Source organism: Gymnoscopelus microlampas (assembly GCF_963454915.1).
Source record: "Gymnoscopelus microlampas genome assembly, chromosome: 16".
Taxonomy (NCBI): Eukaryota; Metazoa; Chordata; class Actinopteri; order Myctophiformes; family Myctophidae; genus Gymnoscopelus; species Gymnoscopelus microlampas.
This window is the reverse complement of record NC_139953.1, coordinates 26,509,313-26,531,953: the sequence shown is the minus strand read 5'-3', so window position 1 is coordinate 26,531,953 and position 22,641 is coordinate 26,509,313. Positions and strand designations below refer to the sequence as shown.

Here is a 22,641-nt window from a genome sequence, read left to right as displayed (position 1 = left end):
GTGTGTGTGTGTGTGTGTGTGCGCGCGCCAATTTGTCTTATTTCATGTTGAGTCACATGCCAGGTGAGGTTCCTGTCTGTGTTCCTGTCATTGTCCACTAATTGGAGCATTTACATTTCATGTGTGTGTGTGTGTGCAGGGTGAGGAAGTTGAAGGACACTCTGGTGACGGTGCAGCAGCTGGATAAGAACATGAGTAACTTGCGATGCTGGCTGTCCCGGGTGGAGGCAGAGCTGTCCCGACCAATCACCTACAGCGTCTGTCACCATGGAGAGATCCAGAGGAGGCTGGCTGAACAGCAGGTACACTACAGTACACTACAGTAGGATTCTTTCACTCTTTTCTTTACTCACCTCTTTTGTTTCTTTTCCTTCATTCTGTTGTTAGTATTTCTTTCTTTCTTTCTTTCTTTCTTTCTTTCTTTCTTTCTTTCTTTCTTTCTTTCTTTCTTCTTTCTGTCTTTCTTGCTTGCTTTCTTTCTTTCTCTCTCTGCCTCCCTCCCTCCTTCCATCCCACCCTCCATATTAATAATGTATATATATGTCTGTCCTTTGTGTTTTTGGGGGATCACACATAGTATACAGTACGTACCCTGTCATTCCATACCTCTCTCATCAGCCTTCCTGTCCCCTGCTATCTGTCTGTCTGCCGGTGTGTGTGGACTGACTCCATGTCTGTCTCTCTGTCTGTCCAGGAGCTGCAGAGGGACATTGAGCAGCACACGGAGGGCGTGGCCTCTGTGCTGAGTCTCTGCGATGTCCTGCTGAGAGACGAGGATGCCGCCTGTGGGACGGAGACGGAGAGCGATTCCCTGCAGGAGACCAGCCGCAGCCTGGACCAGCGCTGGAGGACCATCTGTACCATGGCCCTGGACAGGAGACTCAGGTTGGGGGAAGCTCTCTCACATGCACGCACGCACGCACACACACACACGCACGCACGCACGCACGCACACTATGTAATGACATACAGTAATCACAATAATATATTAATATCAGAATAAACCTTTTATGTATTTGTCTTGAGCTTTCTCTAATGCTTATCCAAGTCTAATGCTTATCCAAACTAACACGTTTTGTGTTAGTTTTGAGCCCTAACACTTTTTGTTCCAAAGGAAAATGAACATCTCCATTGCAAAACAAGTCATCAAGACATCAATCCCTGAAATAATGATTACTGAAATGGTTGTAAAACTCACCAAATGTTACAGAAATTGTTGGGTGACCCACTTAGGTCAGCCCCTGACCTAAGTTTTCACAAATATTTATTAAAAGCATTCAAAAGAATATGTTGCTATATACTGTACATAGCAACAACTAGCCCAAAAGGCATTCCCAGATTGAAAGGTATAGTTACGTATAGGGGTTCCAGGTCTAAATGGGTTAAATAAATGAAGCAATAAATGTTAGGTTCTTTTCGTCAGAGGTTATATAGATTATTACACATTGCAGGATTGAGGAGACATGGAGAATGTGGTGCAAGTTCCTTGATGACTACTCTCGCTTTGAAGATTGGCTCAAAATGGCCGAACGCACAGCCGCCAACCCCAATTCTACAGATGTCCTCTACACTGTTGCCAAGGAAGAGCTGAAGAAGTTTGAGGTTGGTTGTAGAGTGGTCAAGCACGCACACATCAACAAGAATGTATCCCAAACACCTGCTGTATTGAACTTTGCCTTGCTGGTCACGGGGCGCCTCAATCCAAAATGTATGTGAGGATTTATTTGAAGATACTTTTTAGTTAATCAAATATGACTCAAGGTTTGAATTTGATATTTGCTCAAGAAGCAGTGTGGAAATTAGATATAGTGAACATTTTATGTACAATGTTAACACATTTGGTGAAAGATGCAAAGGCAAGACAAATGCAATCATCCTGAATCTGAAACCTTGTTCATCGTTTAGAAGCATACATCCATTCTTCCTGGTTCTCCCGCTCAGGGTTTCCAGAGGCAGGTTCATGAACGTCTGACCCAGCTGGAGCTGGTCAACACTCAGTACCGTCGGTTGACCATGGAGAACCGCACAGACCGGGCCAGCCAGCTCAAAGCCATGGTCCACCAGGGCAACCGGCGCTGGGACACCCTGCACCGCAGAGTGGCAGCCGTCCTCCGCAGGCTCAAGGTAAAGGGATCCATTTGATTTGAGTGTTGATTTAACTCTGAGAGTGACAAATAGACAAATTAACACTGAGATTTCAGTTATTTACTGTGTTGTTTTTCTTAAATGTAAGCCTGTTTATTTTTTGTTAATCAATACCCCTATACATAATTTGTTTGATGTGGAACTTGTTGTCCCTTGAAATTGTTTCTATGTATACCAGACAGTAGATGTATTAGGCCCTTAGTTAACTTATACAGCTATTTAGTTAATTTTAACTTGTGACACAATTAAAATATTACACGTGTTAGCTTGTTCTTAAGAAACAGGCGCTTGTTGCACAATTGTAATTTGTGTTGTGACGCCAGTGGTTCTCCTCTCCTCTCAGCATTTCACTAGCCAGCGGGAGGACTTCGAGGGCACCAGAGAAAGCATGTTGGTGTGGCTAACAGAGCTGGATCTGAAGCTAACCAACGTGGAGCACTTCTCAGAAAGCGACGTCCACTGCAAAATACAGCAACTCAATGTAAGAGCACAAAAACACACGCACACACACACACACCCACACACACGCACGCACACACACACACACACACACACACACACACACACACACACACACACACACACACACACACACACACACACACACACACACACACACACACACACACACAGTGAACATACAGTGAACATAAATCTCAATTTCTGTTCTCCGCGCTCTATGCGATCCTCCGGTCCATCATGGTGTTCTTATCTCTGGCTTCAGGGGTTCCAGAAGGAGATCGCCCTGAACACGGAGCGTATAGACGGGCTCATAGTGTTCGGAGAGGGCCTGATCCAGAGGAGCTGCCCGCTGGACGCTGCCCTCATAGAGGAGGAGCTGGAGGAGTTGCACTCCTACTGCCAGGAGGTGTTCGGTCGACTGGTCCGCTTTCACCAGCGCCTCAGCCAGCCCGCGGTTAGATCTCTCACACACACACACACACACACACACACACACACACACACACACGCACACATGCACACGCGTCACTCACAGGCATGTACAAACATGTACTTGCATGCACACACATTCAAATGTTTGAATGTTCATATAATGCAAGATACACTAGCTTAGCTTATGCAGACCTAATGTAGCTCACATAGTCCTACACCTGCTGTCTCTCTCAAGCAGTGTTGATTTTGACAGGAAGTTAAAATGTAGTTTTAGTCATAATCATTTGAATTTCAACATTTCATTTACTTTTAGTCATATTTTTGTCATCTGAAATGTTTAGGTTTAGTCTAGTTTTAGTTGACTAAATCTACTGTTTATTTTGTCGACAAAAATCTATTTTGGCGGGCCTTGACGGGGTCGTAATGCCTGATTTTACACTTGGTTGCGCTGCGACGCGTCGTGAGCTTGTACTGTAGATCTGCTATTTTCAGAGCACTACACCGGAGTACAACCAAACTTAAAATGACTTGTCTTAGTTCTACTGGATCTCTTCTCCACTCGTCCCTCCCTAACATTTTAGTCTATTTGTTGACGAAATTGGCAATATATTTAGTCTTAATTTTAGTCATCATAGCTTAGTTTTTATTTGTTTTTTATTAAGTTTTCGTAAGTGAAAAATGTTTTTGTCATAGTTATAGTTGACGAAATCAACACTGCCCTCAAGCCAGCATCGATTCTGTTGCATTTCTGTCGTTGCCTCAGTTGGTCAAGGAAGAATCAGAGCTCTTTGGCAACAGCACGTCCCTGGAGGGAAGCTTGGAGCTGATTAGCCGGCCATGGCTGGGGCGGGGCCACGGAAGCCTACCGGCCACACCCATTCACCTGCTAACCTCTCCGCTGGAGCGATCGGGCACGCCGGCGAGTGTGGAGTCCCTACCGCTGGAGTGGGACCACACGGGCGACGTGGGCGGGTCTTCATCACACGAGGATGATGAAGACGACCAGGATGAAGATGGGTCTTACTTCAGTGCGCTCTCAGGTAGGACAATGTTTATGTTTATGTTTGTTAAAGGATCGCCATTAGAGACACATGAATGAGCCTCTAGTCTTCCAGGGGTCCTGAACAAAACAAATACAATACAAATGTACAACAAAAAACACAAATTAAAGTTAAAAAAAAAACAATAAAATAAAAATGAATACAAAAAGACCAATTAACATGATAAATCAAATCCAACAGTACAGTCAAATTAAACAAATACACAAATAACAGTTACATAATTTACACAGCCCCTCCACACCACCGCTTTATGTATTTTATATTTTCTTAGTACGTGCAGTAAGTGCAAATAACAAGATGATGTGGTACAAGTATATGGAAGTTGTTTTTTTACCTGAGTATTAAAAAAATATATATATATTGATAATACATTTTATTTGTATTATAATGCACAATGTGCACCCAATGTGCTAAATATTTAGTTTTAAAATGCCACACACAGCATGCTTCCACAAACACATCATTTAAATGTAGTTTTCACATTTAAATCATCGGGCCCTGCGGTTAGACCCCTGCCTTGTCCCTGGGTCACTATTCGTCCTCTACTAAGTCATCTACTAATGTACTTTCACAGACAAAATTTGATTAATATAAACACACACACACACACACACACACACACACTCACTCACTCACTCACTCACTCACTCACTCACTCACTCACTCACTCACTCACTCACTCACTCACTCACTCACTCACTCACTCACTCACTCACTCACTCACTCACAATGCCTCCTCCAAATTGAGCGGCTTCCTATAATAACTGCTTGGCCCTCCTTTTGGAGAAGCCAGCCATCTGAATTACCCTCATAACCAACTTGTGCACGTGCCCCAGAGTACCAAATATTAAAAAAAAAAAAAAAGTTTACATTTGTAGCCTAACTGTGAGACGAGTTGCTCCAACTGTTGATATTTTAGCACTTTGGTTAGAACGGCTTCTATAGAAGACAGGGAAGCACCATAGGAAGCACCATAGATGATAGGAAGCACCATAAATGACAGGGAAGCACCATAGATGACAGGGAAGCACCATAAACACCATAGGAAGCATCATAGATGACAGGGAAGCATCATAGGAAGCACTATTGGAAGCGCCATAGAAGACAGGGAAACACCATATAGCACCATAGAAGACAGGCGCATGCACACACGCACACACACACACACAAAACCAGTCGTTCCATCTTCATCCGTGACCCTCGTCCCGCTCCTCTCTCCCTCTCCCAGAAGGAGAGGGCTCAGAGAGCCAGGAGGAGGAGTTTGTGGAAGCCACAGAGGGCCCAGCCCTGGGAGCCTCCTCTCTGGGTAGGAGTCAACATCTTCCTACCTGATCGCCAAGCGCACCCTTCTCCACTCTCTGAGAACAATGTCACCAACAGCTAGGGCTGTCACGATCATGACATCTTACTTGATGATTAATCGTCAAAGAAATAGTTGCGATTTAATTGTGTCTATGGCATTGACCATTTTAACACACAAAAAATATGTTTTATTTTTTTCTTTTAGGCTTTGTAAACACAAATTGAATCAAAATCTAATCAAAATAAATTACATTTGTGCTAAGGAAATTGCTGATCGGCTATTTTCTAAAATGTTTTTTAACAGATCAATTTATAGAGATGAATGGAAACAGTTTTGACGATTATGCAAAATAACTGCGGTTATCTCAAATAATTGTGATCAGGCGATTATGTAATAATTGTGACAGGCCTACAAGCAGCTCTATCAGGGGGCTCAGTGTTGCTTCATTGCTGCAGCTGTTGTCACTCCTCCACTCTCAAGAGGAAGGCTTTGGAACCACTGTGGTGGTGATGAACTTTTCTATATAGTTTTTTCCCTTGGCTGTTTTTTTGTTTGGTTTTAGTTTTTCCTTGCCTTGGTCGGGGATGTAAATGCTGGGGTTTCTTCAGCCATGCATGGAAAGCCATCATTTCCTCCAGTGTTAGTGGACAGCTGTCTTATTGCAAAACAATGCAGTCACTTGGGTGGTGCTCGTGTCTCTCGCTCTGCTATTCTGCCACTCGCTCTCCATGCTTCTACTGTATTTAAGTCTTTGAATGTGTTTTATTTTTTGTCTCTCCACTATTTCATCTCCCATCCTAAGGTAAACCCTTTTTATGATTTTTAGCCGTGGGCCAAGCTGTCTAGAATAGGATTTGTCTGTATGTTTGTCTGTGTCATTTGACCAAATGAGGCCTAGGCCAGCACGACACAAGCACACAGGCATTCAGTATAGTGCTTCTTCGCCACTGTACACAGCCTTGTGATTTGTGAGGCTTTGTTCATTCACAAATTGCACAATTGCTAGTTCATGGTTGGACAGGGAAGCCATGCCGTTATTATTACTGTCTTGTTTTCCTCCCCTTCTTTTATCGTCCTTTGGCAAAAATATCAGACTAGCAACTCATAACGCATCGTGTTGCAACACATTGTGAACTCGCAGATCGGCTATTTACGGAACAGTACAGTATAGACAGAACCAACAAAGTACAGTATATATGGTTTAAGTCAGTGTTTCTCAAACTTTTTCATGTCAAGGACCCTCAAATTGACACTTTCTAGCCTGTGGACCCCTATTTCAAAAGATATGCCAGGGACCCCCATAAGAGAAGATTTTTACGGCTCTACCAGTGATTCTCAACCATTTTAATTTCAAGGACCCCCAGTTTGACATGCATTAGGCTACGGACCCCCATGTTAATGGCATTTCTATCACTGGGACCCCAATTTATATTGTAAAATCAATGTTAATTTTACCTCAGAGAGTGTACAAATGGAACCAAATGGACCCGTAAGAGTAACTTAGGGCGGATTCACACTGCGGCCTTGGAACCAGCCTTGAGGCTGGTAGGAAGGAATACCTGGGAAGGAATTGGTAAAGCGTGTGCACTTTGTGAGAAGTTTTATAAGGTTTTCAATAGGGGGCGAGCCTAACTTGTTTGCAATGTTTTTTTAAAAGCTATACCCTTACCTAATACCATTCCAAAAATCTAAAACTTCTCACAAAGTACACTTATAATAGATGCTAGCTTTACCAATTCCTTCCCAGGTATTCCTTCCAACCAGCCTCAAGGCTGGTTCAAGGCCGCAGTGTGAATCCGCCCTTACAGACCCATAAGGGTCCATTTGATTCCTAACTACCCATCATTTAGCTGGGGACCCCCTGGAACTCCCTCAAGGACCCTTTTCATTTTGTATTCGGGGCTACACGAGATGAGGAGGTAAAAGAGGTATGCTTGGCCTGGATCTAAGCACCTGCTGGAACTCAATCTGGAGAAAAAATGGGATAATAAAGTGTAGTGAATTCTCATTTTAATGCAGTCTGCTCCCTGCTGTGTGTGTGTGTGTGTGTGTGTGTGTGTGTGTGTGTGTGTGTGTGTGTGTGTGTGTGTGTGTGTGTGTGTGTGTGTGTGTGTGTGTGTGTGTGTGTGTGTGTGTGTGTGTGTGTGTGTGTGTGTGTGTGTGTGTGTGTGTGTGTCTTTCAGTTCCATCCATGTCCATACCTGAGTCTCCCAAGTGGCAGTTGCCAGGAGACTCTGTGAGCGAAACTGTACCCCAGCTGGACTCTGAAGGCCATGAGGAGCCCACCCACACCAGCACGCCGCTCAAACAGGGCTATGTAAGTCTGATGCTCCTCCCGCAATGACACAAGTGGAAGAGCAACAACAAGGCTAAATTTACTAAGTGTTTGCAGGGCTTTAGAAGCTTACAAGACACACTATTAGTATCTATCCATGTTTACTAAGGCGGCACACCAGAGGTTTGCACTGGTGAAATGAGAGAAAACAAGCATCACTTAATCATTTTATAATACTTTAGTCCCTACTCCTGTGGGGTATTTTGTTTTGCCACTGCATATTTGCACATACAGTATGTGAAATATGTCCTCTGTATTTAACCATTCTAATTATTAAGACCAGTGGGTGCTATTAATACAGTGCCCAGGGAGTAGCAGGGGTCTTAAGGTGTCTTGCTCAGGGACACTTCGACACATACTGGACAGACCGGGGGGCGAAATGCAGACCTTCTGATCCAATTCAATTCAATGAATTAATACCCCCTCGTTTTTAAATGTGTCATGTTATACATAATATAGACTTGTATTTAGAATTCATGAAGTAAATACAGAATCATTCAATAAACAACCTAAATAGACAACATATATTTCACATTTCATATTGAGTCATGCAACAATTACAAATACCAAACTAATAAAATGTGTTGCACCATGTCCCATTTTGTCTAGCAATCTTTCATGTTGCCTAATGCCTACACATGGTTTACACTCAGTGTCTTAGGTGGACAGCAAAATGGTATGACCAGTTAATCAGTTCTTCCTGGGACTAGAATAACCCTTTTTTCAAAGTATTGTACTGTTATGCTAATCTATCCAGAAGTCGTGTTAATGTGTGTGACAGGCAGTTCCTTCAGCCAGGATCAACCTTTCTGTGCAAATTTGTGAGATAACTGTGAGATATAACCTGCTAACAGACGGACGGACAGACCTCGTTCGTTTTACAAATTTCTCGCCTTCCTCATCATTCTCTTTCCCGACTTGTTTCTCAAATGAATAAACTCACTGCAGTTGTGCTCATTTGCGTCATCATTCTCACTACCAGTGCGACCTAAAAGTAAATTTACCCCCCCCCCCCCCCCCACGCACACATGCACACGCACATACACACACACACACACGCACACGCACACGCACACGCACACGCACATACACATACACATAAGCACACACGCATGCACGCATACACATACAGATACTCACACGCACGCCCGCACCCACACCAAGATCAACAGGACCATGATGGAAATAAGCTTCTGGCTTTCTTGTGTCTATCTTTTTGACTTTTCCCTGTGTACATTGTTTTGTTATGTGCAAATTGTCAATAAATCAATCAATCAATCAATCAATTCTACCTGCTAAACTGAAAACGTGTGATCGCACAGAATGTTGCGGGCCGCGGCGGTCATTTTTGGCATGCTCAGTGTGTGTAAGAGTGGTTGAGGGCATAACATGGGTTAGAGTCAAAGGATACAGTAGGCTTAGAAAATAACGCAACAGAAGTGAAATTGCTCCATAATTGTGCGGAACATGTGGATTTGTGAACTTGCCAATGTGTTTTCATCCTGTCCAGCTTCGTATGATGTCGGAGTGCAGCGGCAGCATAGAGAACATTAAGAGAGTGTCGTTGATCCTGGATGACGAGGAGCAGCCGGAGGAACCGGGCCTGACCGGCCTCAACACAACGGACCAACAGTCAGGTATAGCAGGAGAACACTGTCAACACTGCAAATTAGGTCAAAATTGTCAAAATTGATAAGCAATTGGACAATTTGAAAAGATGTTGTATCAGGGACCCTCAGAAGACAAGAAGACATACAGTATGTCAACATTTATCACAAATCTTTTGAAGATTGCTAAAATATACAATGTAGTTAAAGTGAATAAACATTTTTCTGGGGACCCCCTGGAACCCCTCAAGGACCCCAATTTGAGAACCACTGCCCTAAAGCAATTCATTACACGGTTAAATACATATTCAGTCCCAAATAGAGGCAAGTGTTCAGGTCTTGGAACAAGAACATGTCATTATTTAACTCCTACTCAGTAAGTTCCACTATAAAACCTTTTTCTACCCAATGCTTATCTGCTCTGTCTGACAGATGACTGACTCTAAGGCCATCCATTGTCCACATAAAAACCCAGACTGTATTATAAACTAGGCTCAATCTATTCAAAACATGTTTGAATAGATGATAAATACAAAATGGCAACCCTTTGTGATGCCATAGACTACATCCTTCATTTGAACTCTCTACTCTACTACTCTGCGTGTACTGTAGATCTGATAAGGCTAAGTAATTACCATAGTTGTCACATTCATCTTCCATGTATCTGTGGTGCAGGGGAAAAGTCAGGGTTTTGCAACCAAAAGGTTCATGGTTCATGTTCAAAACCAGGGATGATTTTGTTCCCCCCCAAGTTTGTGTCTGCCTGTAATTCTTCACTGCAGAGCGTGCAAGAGAATTGGTTGACTAGGAACCACAGAGGTTAAGATACAGAACTTGTAAACCGAAGGTTTAGGGTTCGAAACTAAACCTTCGAAGAGGGACTGCCAGCTGATTAGGGCCAGTTGTGTTTGATTTAGTTTAGCTTTTGTGTGTTTGATTTAGTTTAGCTTTTGCGTGTTTGATTTAGTTTAGCTTTTGTGCATTTGATTTAGTTTAGCTTCTGTGCATTTGATTTAGTTTAGCTTTTGTGCATTTGATTTAGTTTAGCTTTTGTGCATTTGATTTAGTTTAGCTTTTGCGTGTTTGATTTAGTTTAGTTTTCCAGTTGAGTATGCTGGCAGCATTCGATGAGGGAAGTTAGATCAGAGCTATTCTTAGTTTGATGTGCTAATTTATTTATTTTTTATAATTGAAGCAACATTTTTATAAGTATTAATAGTAGGCTAAATTGTTAACCAGTTTTTGTAAATAAACCCTTGAAGAGAAGGCTGAATCCTCTCACTGCATTCTTACTGATGCACCACAGTGGTCACACCTTTCCATCCAGCTAAAAGCTTAAATTGAGCTATCTATCCTGCATTACTAGGAGCATGTAAGACCATTTCGAATGCATAAAACACAGTGGTGCAGTTGTAAAGTGTGTGCTTCTTATATCAGAGGTTGAGAGTTCGAAACCACAGCCTTACATGTTGTTTAAGTCTGCAATGGCTCCAATACTTCACTGAAGAGCATGCCAGAATGAGAATATGGACAAAACATGTTCAACTAGAAAAAGTGCTCCTCGGAGCACAGGTCTCCGCCAGGTCAGGTAGGTTATTGTGGCCTCCTGGTGGCGCTATAATAGGCCAATGTGAAAAGGGTGGCATTTCTTCTTAGGCCTTTCAATGGGACACTGCATTCATGATTTGAGGCATTTTGTTCCAAAAATGTGTTTTGCTAAATTAGACCTGCTGGTGGCGCTATAAAGGCCAATGTGAATGTGAAAAGGGGGGCATTTCTTCCTCGGCCTAGTGGGAATCTGCATGCAAACTTTCACGGAAATTGCACATTGCATTCATGTTTTGAGGCATTTTGTTTAAAACTGACCAATCCTGCAAACTTTGGAAGCCACTGTAAGCCAAATAGGATGGAATATGAAATATCGGACAGATCCATCAGAATCACATGACTATGGAGATGCAGTGTACCAATTTGCGTGTTTTTTGGACAGAATCTGAAGGAATAATCTTCAAAAATGTATTTTACATAAGTCGGCCTCCTGGTGGCGCTGTAAAAAGCAGATGTGAAAAATGCAGTCCAATGTTTTTCCTTGGCCTCTAGGGAGTGTGCATGCAAAGTTTCACGCAGATCGGTGCAGTTATAGTTAAAAATGCAAATCGGCCAGTTATAGCGCCACCATGAGGCTGATTTGAAAATGTTCAAGTGGCATTTCTTCCTCGGCCTAGTGGGAATGTGCGTGTGCAATTTTATGGAAATGGCAAGCTGCGTTCATGATTGGAGGCAGTTTGTTCAAAACGGACCAATCCTGCAAACTTTGGAAGCCAACCTTAGCCAATGAGGATGCAATATGGGAAATCGGACAGATCCGGGTTGATCACATGACTATAGAGATACTGCGTACCGATTTGCATGACGTTTGGTTAAAAGCTGTAGGTGTAATGGGAAAAAATGGGTTTTGCACAAATCGGCCTCCTGGTGGCGCTATAACAGGCCCATGTGAAAAATGTGGGGCAGAGGTTCTGAATTGGCATCCAGGGAGTGGGTGTGCACAGTTTCGCAGCGACCGGGCCAACGGTGCCGGAGATTAGCTGGTAACACACAGACAGGACACACACACACACACACACACACACACACACACATACACACACGGACGGACGGAGGGTAAAACATACTCTCTCGCCATGCCTTTCGGCCTGGCGGAGACAATTATGGTTCATTTTTGATTGAAAATGAAAGCCTTTAGATGTCTTTTTCCGATGCCCAAGCGATGTTGTGGATATAATGAAAAAGTCAGTTCCTCTGTACGCTACAACTATAGACCAATCATCACCATCCAACATTTTCATAAATGTAGTTGTCACCTTTGTATTCCATGCTTCTGTGGTGCAGAAGAAAACACAAAATGGTAGAAAATATAGTCTGGCACAAATGGCCTGGGCCGTATATGGGAAGATGTGGCATGGGTTCCAAGGAATTAAAAAAATGTCAATTTTGATTGTACAACCTATGGTTCAAGAGAGGTCAAAACGTTAAGCAGACTGTTGTTGCGCAACCATGACGCCGATTTGAAAGATTTGGGGCAGAGGTTCTTCCTTGGCCTACTGGGACTCTGCTTGCAAAGTTTCATGCCGAGCGGTCCAGCACCGGAGATTAGATGTTCACGGACTGTTTACTGGGGGTCCCCAGCAATATTAACACATTTTACTGGGGACCCTGAGTCACTTTGAGAACCCCTGAATTAGACAGACCAGGTGATTCCAGGTGAGAAGTATGATCCCACATTGGTGTGGCCTATTCAATCTATTAAATTCATAACGAGGGATTTAAGTGTTTTTATACAGGAGAGATATGGAGTGTGCAAAGATTGGGGCCAAGCAATGTCAGGTGTCCTGAACACTCAAATCAAATCAAATCAAATGTGAAAGTGCAAAAATAATAGCATTTGGAATAGATGAGCTGGATTGAGAATTCCAATTCCACAATTAAGTTAATGACCTCATCATAATGCACACTGTACTGCAAGTCATACATGAAAATACTATAATGAATGAGTGTTTTGTACCCCACCCCTCCCTCCCCAAACATCAAAAAGAATAGAATATGATGTGTTTTGCTTTACAGGGGTACATTTTTGGTCCTTTCATATAGTCTTAAACTTGAGATACACAATACTGTAATAATGCTCTGCATCAGTGTCAAATAATCAGTGGTGGAAGATTTTTTACTTAAGTAAAAGTATCAATACCACAATGTAGAAATACTCTATTACAAGTAAAAGTCCGGTATTCAAAATGTACTTACGTACAAGTATGAAAGGATTGGCATCAAAATATACTAGTACCAAAAGTAAAAGTACTCATTATGCAGAATGTCCCATTTCACACTTTTCAAAATAGCCGATCTACAAGCTATTTTTCAACAAGCCAAAATATTTATTAGGGCTGAAGTGGGTAATGTATGTTTTAGTAAAAATCTACAAAGTAACTACAAATTAGTTAAAACTAAAGTTTTTAAATAGTTGTAGTGGAGTAAAAATACAATATTTGCCTCTGAGATGTAAAAAATACCTCAAAATGGTACTTACTGTAAGTACTAGCTTGGTAAACCATCCCGGTTGCGGAAATCACATTTAATTTGTAAACATGGAAATGTGAATTCCGTGACCGCCCTGGGATGGTTTAGCAGGCTACTCAAGTACAGTACTTGAGTAAATGTACTAACTGCACCACTGCAAATAATGTGTATTTTCTGTGTTTGTGAATGTCTTCTCAGGAGTGATTGAGCGCTGGGAACTGCTGCAAGCTCAGTCCAGGGGCCACATGCTGCATCATGGCCTCCAGGAGCCTCAGCAGGTGAATAGTGACCTTGCTGACATCACCTCCTGGCTGGGTGGTGTGATCCCAGAGTTAGAGAGACTCCAGCACTGTGACCCCGCAGCCAGCATCCAAGACATGGAGGCAAGGGTCAAACAGATGAAGGTAAACACTTAACCTGAATAGCCTGTGCGTTATAATATAAGTGTTGCTACCAGGACGTCTAGTACTGCAGGTTTTCTATGCAGCCAGGACCTCCAGTACTGTAGGTTTTCTATCCTACCAGGACCTTAAGTATTGCTGGTTTCCCAATTAGCGTCCAGAAGATGTCGCCAATCCATGTACGTATACGTCTCTATTTACTGGTGCTACTCTTGCAGGAGACTCAAAAGACGTTCGCTCGGTACAAGTCCACCATGCTATCTGTCAACCTGGCGGCTCGGGAGCTGCAAGGCCAGAGCAGCCTGGAGGACCAGGAGCGAAAGGAGAGCCTAGGAAGCATGAACCAAGCCTGGAGCCAAGCGTGTACATGCCTGGAGGAGTGGGAGAACGGACTGAGGAGGACACTCATGCGCTGCCAAGTGAGATGTGATGCTGAATGATAGGCCCGTTGTAGAGCCACCTTTCATTTAATTTCTATACCATCTCCTACATTGAAAAACTTGAGTGTAAAAGCTTCTACGAAAGAGTTTAAATTAACTCTGAATTTGACCAACTACTAGAGGTTCGGGCCACTATGCAGCCCTCACATCTATAGTCCGACCGATACTATATATACAGATATATACAGAGATCTCTAAGTGTCAGTCCTTGTTTCTTTGATGCCCATATATGGAAATCCCTAATGTCATTGGTACAGTATATGCCCATGTATAGGCATGTCCCCTTTTGTGCCCATATATGGAGCTGACTGATTTGTTTGCGCCTGATGCCATGAGGACACATTGAGGTTAGACTCCATATTTGGGTGTACTGTAGCTCAGCTGCATTGGGAACTTCTTATATGGTTATGGCTGAGTCATAGTGACATGAGTGTGACGACGTGGTCCGCCGGCCGGCTGGTCCTTCCATTAGCCGATTTTAATATAGGATTTCTAAGTGCACTTTGATTTGACATATTATTATGAATTTAATTGAGTCAAAACTTGATGGACTAATAATAACATGCACTTTCAAATACATTGCTTATTAACATTGCTTTGCAAAAGGAGCTGTGTGGAAACATTTTAAATGGAAAGCCTTTTAAACAACTTTCCTGTCCGCCAGGATAACATTTACCCCAGAAGAGCCATTAGGAGCAATAGCTGCTTAGAGTCTGAAAGAGAGAAACCTAATTTGTTTCAAAAAATAATGAATCATGTTGTATACTGTTTAATGTGTAAATATTAACAGCCCTATTAATTATCATTTTCTACATCATGTTTCATATTTTAAAATGTCTTATTTCTAACATTCTAACATTATGGGACAGTCTAATCAGCAACCTGACACAGGTTACCCTCAAATCTGTACCTGTAAATTCTTCTAACAAATGCCTTGCTATGAATTGTGTTTACTGGTACAACTAATGCAATACAAGGGGAAAACCTGCATAATACTTTTATTTGGTCCAGTTTAGAATTTCACTGACTGCTGACTGAACATGGTGCCAGTGGTTGTCACAATTCACTAGTTTTTTTGTATTAGAATAGAAATCATACAGATTATATTACGCCAGAGAGAGAGTAATGTTTTGTGCTGCTACTTAATACTTAAGCAGTATAGAGTACCGAAGTCCTGACGTCACTCGTTCATCCCCTGGGTTGCGGAAGTCATTTCTCTATGGAGAATATCATTGGGTCATCTTAGAATCGTGGTCCAAAAATAAACAAGCTGTCTCGTGATATTGTCAGGGAGGTGGCTCTGTATCGTTTATGATAGTCAGTCACTCATATTTGATACAGTCTGTTTCTGGCGAAATGTAACTAATTTGGTGGAAGTAACATAGTGTTGCGTTTTCTCACCGTCAGTTGATGCTTCATATCCATATGAGTGAGTGAGTGAGTGAGTGAGTGAGTGAGTGAGTGAGTGAGTGAGTGAGTGAGATATATATATATATATATATATATATATTTTTTTTTTTTAAAGAAATGACATGCCCAAAATAGGGATGCCAGGTTGAAAATGGTGAACCAACTCCGGGCCCTTTAACCCCTCTCACACCAGGAGTTCCATGAAACACTGCACTCCCTACTGCTGTGGCTGGCCCATGCAGAGAGCAGACGTGATGCCCTGGCCCTCCAGCACCCAGACACACCAGCCAGCACCCTGCACCACAAGCGCAACACACTCACTGTAAGAGCACCGCTTTGTCCTCCGACAAAGGAAAAACGGTTGTCAGCAGAGACTCTTGAAAGCCATTGGCAAAATGTAAACAGTGAAATCTACTATTTAATACTACATACATCAGAATCAGAATCAGATTTATTGTCACGTCACAGGTTTACATCGTAAAAAAGTGGGTGAAATTCGTTTTTGTACATCGTTCCCATCGCAACTTTAATTTCCATAGAAAGAAGAGGGGGGAAGAAGAAAAAGGGCGGTGGGGGGCAAGTGGGAAGGAGGTCAAACAAGAGAACAACAAAAGGCCAAACAAGTTATCTACATATTTACAAAGTACCTGAGATAAAAGAAAAAACTAAGGTGCCTGAGCATAGCAGCAATGTATGTATACTGCATGATATAGTTATGGACGTTAAGGTGCTTAGAGAAAAAGAGCACAATATAGCATTTAATAGTTTCATAGTGTATTTGCATGTACCCCCCATCACTATCTTGAGACCTGGTTAATAGTGGAGCTTTTATGAATGTGCTGAAAACTAATCCCAGACTAGGGGGAACATTAGCCAAAAAATTGCTGATCTACAAGCCCGCTATTTTTGGACAAGAGATTTGGTGTAGACTGGAAAAAGTGGTCCAAGTGCAGAGCCAACTCAGACCCAGTTTACTAAGCCTTGGGAGTTTAAATGATAAAGAAATATGTGGGGGACAACAAACATGATAAAGATGCAGCTCATCATCACCATCTGTGTCTGTGGTCTCCAGGCTCTACAGGAGGAGCTGCAGAGCAGACAGGCGGAGCTGGACTCTCTGCAGGCCCTGTGGTCAGAGCTCCAACCCGAGGAGGGGATGGAGGACATCGGCGAGGCCAGGGAGAAGCTCCATGTGACGGGGAACAAGCTGAGGCTTCTCCGGAGGCAGGTGGCCCAAGATCTTGGTGCCCTCCCACAGTGTCCGGTAATGTGCCTGTGCCTTCAATTTACAGGTTTAGGAACTGGGTCTAATTTATATTAATTCAAAATCTGCCAGTCTCGGGGATCTCACCGATTTTGTGGCAACTTGAATTCAAATTTGATTCTACCTTTTAATTCTATGGTGTTGTTGGAACATGGTTTGCATCAACCACATAAACATAAGATCTGACCTGTGTTGTATGCCCTTACTACCCTAAACAGATACAGGCAACATACCATAAATAAATAAATCCCAGCAATATTGAAATAAACGGGTGACTGTTCTGTATCCGATACAGGACTATGAGACGTCCTCTCCTTCTGCACCTGAAGGAGACAACCAGGCCCAAGGTCCCTCTGCAGCCCCTTCTCAGCAGGATGCACATTCAACCAAAGGCCATAACTCTCAAAGGTATGAAGGAAAGGGTTTGCTTGTTTGCTTGTATTTAATGTAATATCATTAAAGAGGAACTAAACAATGAACAGTTTAACCACTTTAACCTTATTTTTGAACATGTACAGGGAGAGGACGAGGAGGGATCCATCTCCACCTCGCTCCTTCTTTCAGCGGGTGCTCCGCGCTGCCTTTCCCCTTCACCTCATCCTGCTGCTGCTGCTGCTGTTGGTCTGCCTGGTGCCCCTCCCAGACAGCGAGCCTGGCTGCACGCTGGCCAACAACTTTAAACGCTCCTTCTACCCCATGTTACGCTATACCAACGGCCCACCGCCCACATGATGCTCCGATGCACACGCACACGCACCCGTTACCTCTACTTTCACTGAAATAGAGACACTAGCCCAATTGCACAGGATTCTGATCATAAACCATAAAATCCTCAGTGTTCATTTCACTCCGTGTGTACAAATGGAACTAAATTACACACTCAGAGTTACACATCCCTAAAACATCTGCCTGGTTCTATTTGTACACAAGTTAAGTTGGCACCAAGTTAAATGAATACTGAGGATTTTATGGAGTATTAGGTATTCTTTCCCACAAAGCAGATTGATTCATACAAAAACAGAGGCATTTGCTACTGTCCAAAAATACATATCTTATTTTGAAAGATTTGTTTTTGATGAAGATGGTATTTATTCCATGAACAAGGCCATAAGAATGTCATTTGCCATTTGATGGATTCTTGGTCCTAATGTAAACTTGTCCCACCACGTTATGTACTGTAAAAGCTGAGAATATTTATTTGCATAAAATGTTTTACTCTAGGTGTAATACGTTTTTGGTTACTACAGTAGCATAGGCCAGGTATTCATAATGCCTCTGTTTGATTCAACTCTGTAGCACTCAAGGTTATTATACAAGGTCAAAGTATAATCTAAGTCAACTAGCCTTTTCTTTTATCAATTTATGTATCCTTTATTAGGTTAAATTATGCTTCTCAAATGAGATAATTGATTATTAGTGATGCACAACATTATCAGATATCATTGTCCTTAATAGTGTGCATGGATGGTTTTGTGATGAATACTGTGTTATTTCATGTTTTCAACCAGGCCACTTTCAAACATGAGGAGCTATTTTTGTATTGGAACATCATAGGCAAATAAATGTTAAGCCCTGAGAAGCCATCAGTACCAGATGATTCTAAAATTGCAAACATTTCCATGGCTCGCAGTGCACTGAACAGGACTTTATAGTCCACAATTTATATGTGTACAGAATGTAATAATGTTCATACTTATTTATGAAATCAAGCAAATCAAACAACGCGTTTATGCCCGTTTTCTGGCAATAAACACTGTTGGTCTTACCCAATTTGCTGTGGCCATTATTTTCACTTGCCATCTCAAGATCAGGTACTGTATTGTGTAGCTGGGAAGTTAGCCTGGTAGGGACCAGGCTTACAAAAAAACACTTTCACCTAGAAACTCCATTCACAGTTCAAATGTTCCACCTTACTATGGACATGCATCCTTGAGATGTTTTACTTTTAAATGATTTGTAGTTTTTGAAATATTTTAACTTTAAGCGCCCAATGCATTGTCAATGGCAATGGACATTTAAACTGGGGAAAAAGTACAAACTTTGGCAGGCTACTAGTCCTACATACTCAGACCTAGAACCCCCATTCAAACTTTAAAATGTTCATCTTACTGTGGACATCTTTGCCGGAAAAGGAATCTTTGAAATGTTTCATAGTTTTAGAATTGTACTCCTTTAAAAGTTCAGAGATTTATAATGGAGGCCAATAGAAGATTTTGGGACCTCAAAAAAACACTTTCACCTAGGAACTCCATTCACAGTTCAAAAATTCCACCTTACTGTGGACATGCATCCTTGAGATGTTTTACTTTGAAATGATTTGTAGTTTTTGAAATATTTAACTTGTGCCTAATGCATTGTCAATGGCAATGGACATTCAAAGGGGGAAAAGTACAAGAATCTCCACTGCAACTCCAATGTCTTGCTCAGTGACACCTCAACATGTATTCTGGCCTGGAATCGAACCTGGATCGACCAGAGCCTCTGGATCCCTCAGGTAAGCTCACTGACCACTCAGCTATGGTTGGGTACTGCTCACCACTAAGTTATTTTGATATAATTACGGGGCCAGGCTGCCAGCATGGCTCCTGGCCCTGTTTTAATATTCGCATTATTCCGTTTCTTCCGCTGTTTTTGGCAGTTCTGGCGAACCGTGCATACGCTTTTTACGAAACTCGGCCATATGATAGATGGTTATGAAAAACTATCCAAAAATAATTCTCACAATCTTTCATCAAAAGGTGGCGCTATAGCACTCAATTGAAAATGCCAACTTTGAACAGGTACGACTCATGCCCTGTTTGACCTACAGCCATGAAACCTCGATACACATATGCGTCTCCTCATGCTGAACAACTTTCACATTCTGACTTTTGACCTCTGACCTTTAGATCTCCCACCATTTTGAATTATAGGAAAAAGAGTTAAAACCTATCTCCTGGGATTTTTGAGTAATCTGCACGAAACGTTTTACACATGAACTTTGGACCTATGCCGACAAAACGTTGGGGGCGGATTGTTTCTAAGTGAAAAAATGCTTTAATGAGCCAATGAATATTAAAGTTTTATGACAATTATTCATCTGCCCCTAACACATACATGCAGATTCACATTTTTGTTGAAACTTTGCGGTAATGTAGAGGGTAATTCCAAATATCACTGAAACCAATCTTACTCCAATTGGTCAAACGGGTGTGCTATAGCAACCTTTTGAAAATGCAAACTTTAAACAGGCAAAAGTCATGCCTCGTTTGGCCGACAGCCATTAAACCTGCTTACACATGTGCCTTGACTCACTTGTGTGCCTTTTGTTTTGTAGCGATGTCTGAGTGTTTCCTGTTTGCTGCTACCTGTCTTGTCTCACCCTGTCATTTGCAAATGTTGTTCACCTGTGTCTTGTTTAGCCCTAGCCAATCGTGTGTTGATTGTCCATACATATGCACCTGTGTCTCCAATGTGTTCTTGTTCTTCACTGCCAGTCTGTTTGTTGTATGTAGTTGTCTGTGAGTATCTTAGTGTTTGATCTAGTCTCCTTGATTCGGTGTATGTAGGCTTTCTTCTTGTGCTTTTACAAGTGAAACTTGCAAGTGCCCTCCTAGTCCTTCACGTGCTCCTTGTGTTCCCTGGTTTTTGTCATAATAAAAACAAGAAAACTCCTTGTATCTGAACTAGTCTGCCTTGGTCTTTCTGTCCTGCACTCCCTCCTGACTCGCATAGTGACAGCAGTCTTCATTACTTTTGGAGTCTCTCATTCTCCCCTCTCACATTTTGGCTTATTTGTCTTTTGGTTTGCATCCATCATCAAACTCCTTACTTCTTCTAAGACATTTTAATTTCAATGACCCCCATATCTCTGAGAGTGTACAAATGGACCATTAGGGGTCCATTTGGTTCCATTTTGTACACTCGGGAGTTACAGAAATGTAAGGGGACATTCAGAACCCCCTCAAGAAACCATGAGGGTCCCCTGGACCCCACTTTGAAAACCACTGCTTTACACACATCCACTACAGATTCTGCAAACTCACTCATAAATAATTAGTTAATTAGCCTTTGTCTTTATATTCGGTAGCACTTTACAATAATGACCCGTTATAAAGCATTTATAAACGTTTATAAGTAGTTTGTAGACTATTAACAAATCATTAACAACCTGTTTGTTGACATTCGTAAATGATTACTAAAACCTTTATAACTACAGTTACAAATCATTTGTAAAGTATTAGTAAGTAGTGAACTATTCATGAATAAGCCATTTATATACATCTGTAAAAGATTATTAAATCATTTGTAACGACCCATTCTAAAGCATTTATAAACGTTTATAAGCAGTTTGTAGACTATTAACAAATCATTAACAACCTGTTTATTGACATTCGTAAATGATTACTAAAACCTTTATAACTACGGTTACAAATCATCTATAAAGGTATTAGTAACTATTCATGAACAAGCCATTTATAATACATCTGTAAATGATTATTAAATCATTTGTAACTGATGTTACATAATATATACAAGCTATTGGTAGCTTGTTCATGTTTAACATATGCTTTGTTAAACATTCCTAAAGTATCTATAAATCCTTAGTACATGTTATTATGTGCCCTATAGTAAAGTGAAGACAGTTCATCATTTACAACTGTCTGTTAATGTGTTTGTTCATGTTTAACATGCTTTGTAAAACATTCCTAAAATATCTATAAATCCTTTGTACATGTTATTATGTGCCCTACAGTAAAGTGAAGACAGTTCATCATTTATGACTGTCTGTTAATGTGGACTTTCTCCTTACCTGTTGCAAACTACCTGGCTTTCATGAATGCAGACACCAAACAATTACTAGAATTATCATTCATGTTAAGCAAATGATGCGTAAGACATTCGTAAAGAGTATGTAAACCATTTGTGGTGTTAGGGACCAAAAAAAGTCACTACAAAGTACTACCAATCAACTCTAAATTGCCTGAAACGTACTCCTAACAGGTTTTTGGGGGGACGATTTTGGCCTCCACACTTAGTGATTATTTCAGATTTAACTTTCGTTTCGGTGGTGACCAACTTTCGTTTCGGTAGTTTGATTACAAAATGTAAGTTGTGTAAAAGATAATCTGACTATACTAAGTTGTTATTTGTTTGTTTAAGTCAGGCTATACTCTACTCAGAGTCATAAGTTTACAAAATGTACTAAAGTACAGTGAACATCTGTGCGGTTTGTCTTCATCACTGAAAATAACATACATGTAAACTGATGTCATGTGCAGTTGGGGTGAAGAAACACAACCATTTCACTCCTAATAATACCTATTTGATTTAACATCCTGACTTGCTGCTGTAGCTGAGGCTTGAACCTGTTACCTGCGGCTCACTAGTCAGTGACTCTATCCATTCACCTACAGCTGTTTCCTTGGAATCTGTGGTTCTGAAACGTTTTGTTCTCAACCCCCCAAATTGACATGTATTTGGGCAGTGGACCCCAATGTGAAAAGATGTAGTGTCAGGGCCCCCCATGAAAAAGATTTATATTTATGCTGTAACACTTTTTTTTTTTTTAAGTTATTTGTCTTGTTTGTTGTTCAAGTCAAAGCACCAGGAAGGCTGTACTTGTCAGCCATCTGTTAGCTCAATGGGTTGAGACGCAGTATTCATGATCCAGAGGCCATGAGTTCAAATCCCATTGATGTCTTTTCTATGATTCTTTCCTTTG

At 41.6% G+C, this 22,641-nt stretch overlaps 1 protein-coding gene across 9 annotated transcripts in view; it reads left to right on the top strand.

Moving 5' to 3' along the window:
* Nucleotides 1–18,702, top strand: part of syne2a (spectrin repeat containing, nuclear envelope 2a) — a 113,075-nt gene extending 94,373 nt beyond the window's left edge. For 8 of the 9 annotated variants that reach the window (XM_084082367.1, XM_084082363.1, XM_084082364.1 and 5 more), the window contains 16 exons: nucleotides 140–302; nucleotides 695–885; nucleotides 1,452–1,602; nucleotides 1,942–2,124; nucleotides 2,489–2,626; nucleotides 2,870–3,061; nucleotides 3,803–4,079; nucleotides 5,329–5,406; nucleotides 7,587–7,720; nucleotides 9,249–9,375; nucleotides 13,621–13,826; nucleotides 14,042–14,242; nucleotides 15,867–15,995; nucleotides 16,746–16,937; nucleotides 17,233–17,345; nucleotides 17,456–18,702. In XM_084082367.1, coding sequence (XP_083938493.1) covers nucleotides 140–302; nucleotides 695–885; nucleotides 1,452–1,602; nucleotides 1,942–2,124; nucleotides 2,489–2,626; nucleotides 2,870–3,061; nucleotides 3,803–4,079; nucleotides 5,329–5,406; nucleotides 7,587–7,720; nucleotides 9,249–9,375; nucleotides 13,621–13,826; nucleotides 14,042–14,242; nucleotides 15,867–15,995; nucleotides 16,746–16,937; nucleotides 17,233–17,345; nucleotides 17,456–17,669 — 2,689 coding nt within the window. In that variant the 3' untranslated portion in view covers nucleotides 17,670–18,702. The remainder of the gene's footprint in view (nucleotides 1–139; nucleotides 303–694; nucleotides 886–1,451; nucleotides 1,603–1,941; nucleotides 2,125–2,488; nucleotides 2,627–2,869; nucleotides 3,062–3,802; nucleotides 4,080–5,328; nucleotides 5,407–7,586; nucleotides 7,721–9,248; nucleotides 9,376–13,620; nucleotides 13,827–14,041; nucleotides 14,243–15,866; nucleotides 15,996–16,745; nucleotides 16,938–17,232; nucleotides 17,346–17,455) is intronic. The other variant, XM_084082368.1, reaches the window with a different exon arrangement.
* The last annotated feature ends 3,939 nt before the right edge of the window (nucleotides 18,703–22,641 follow it).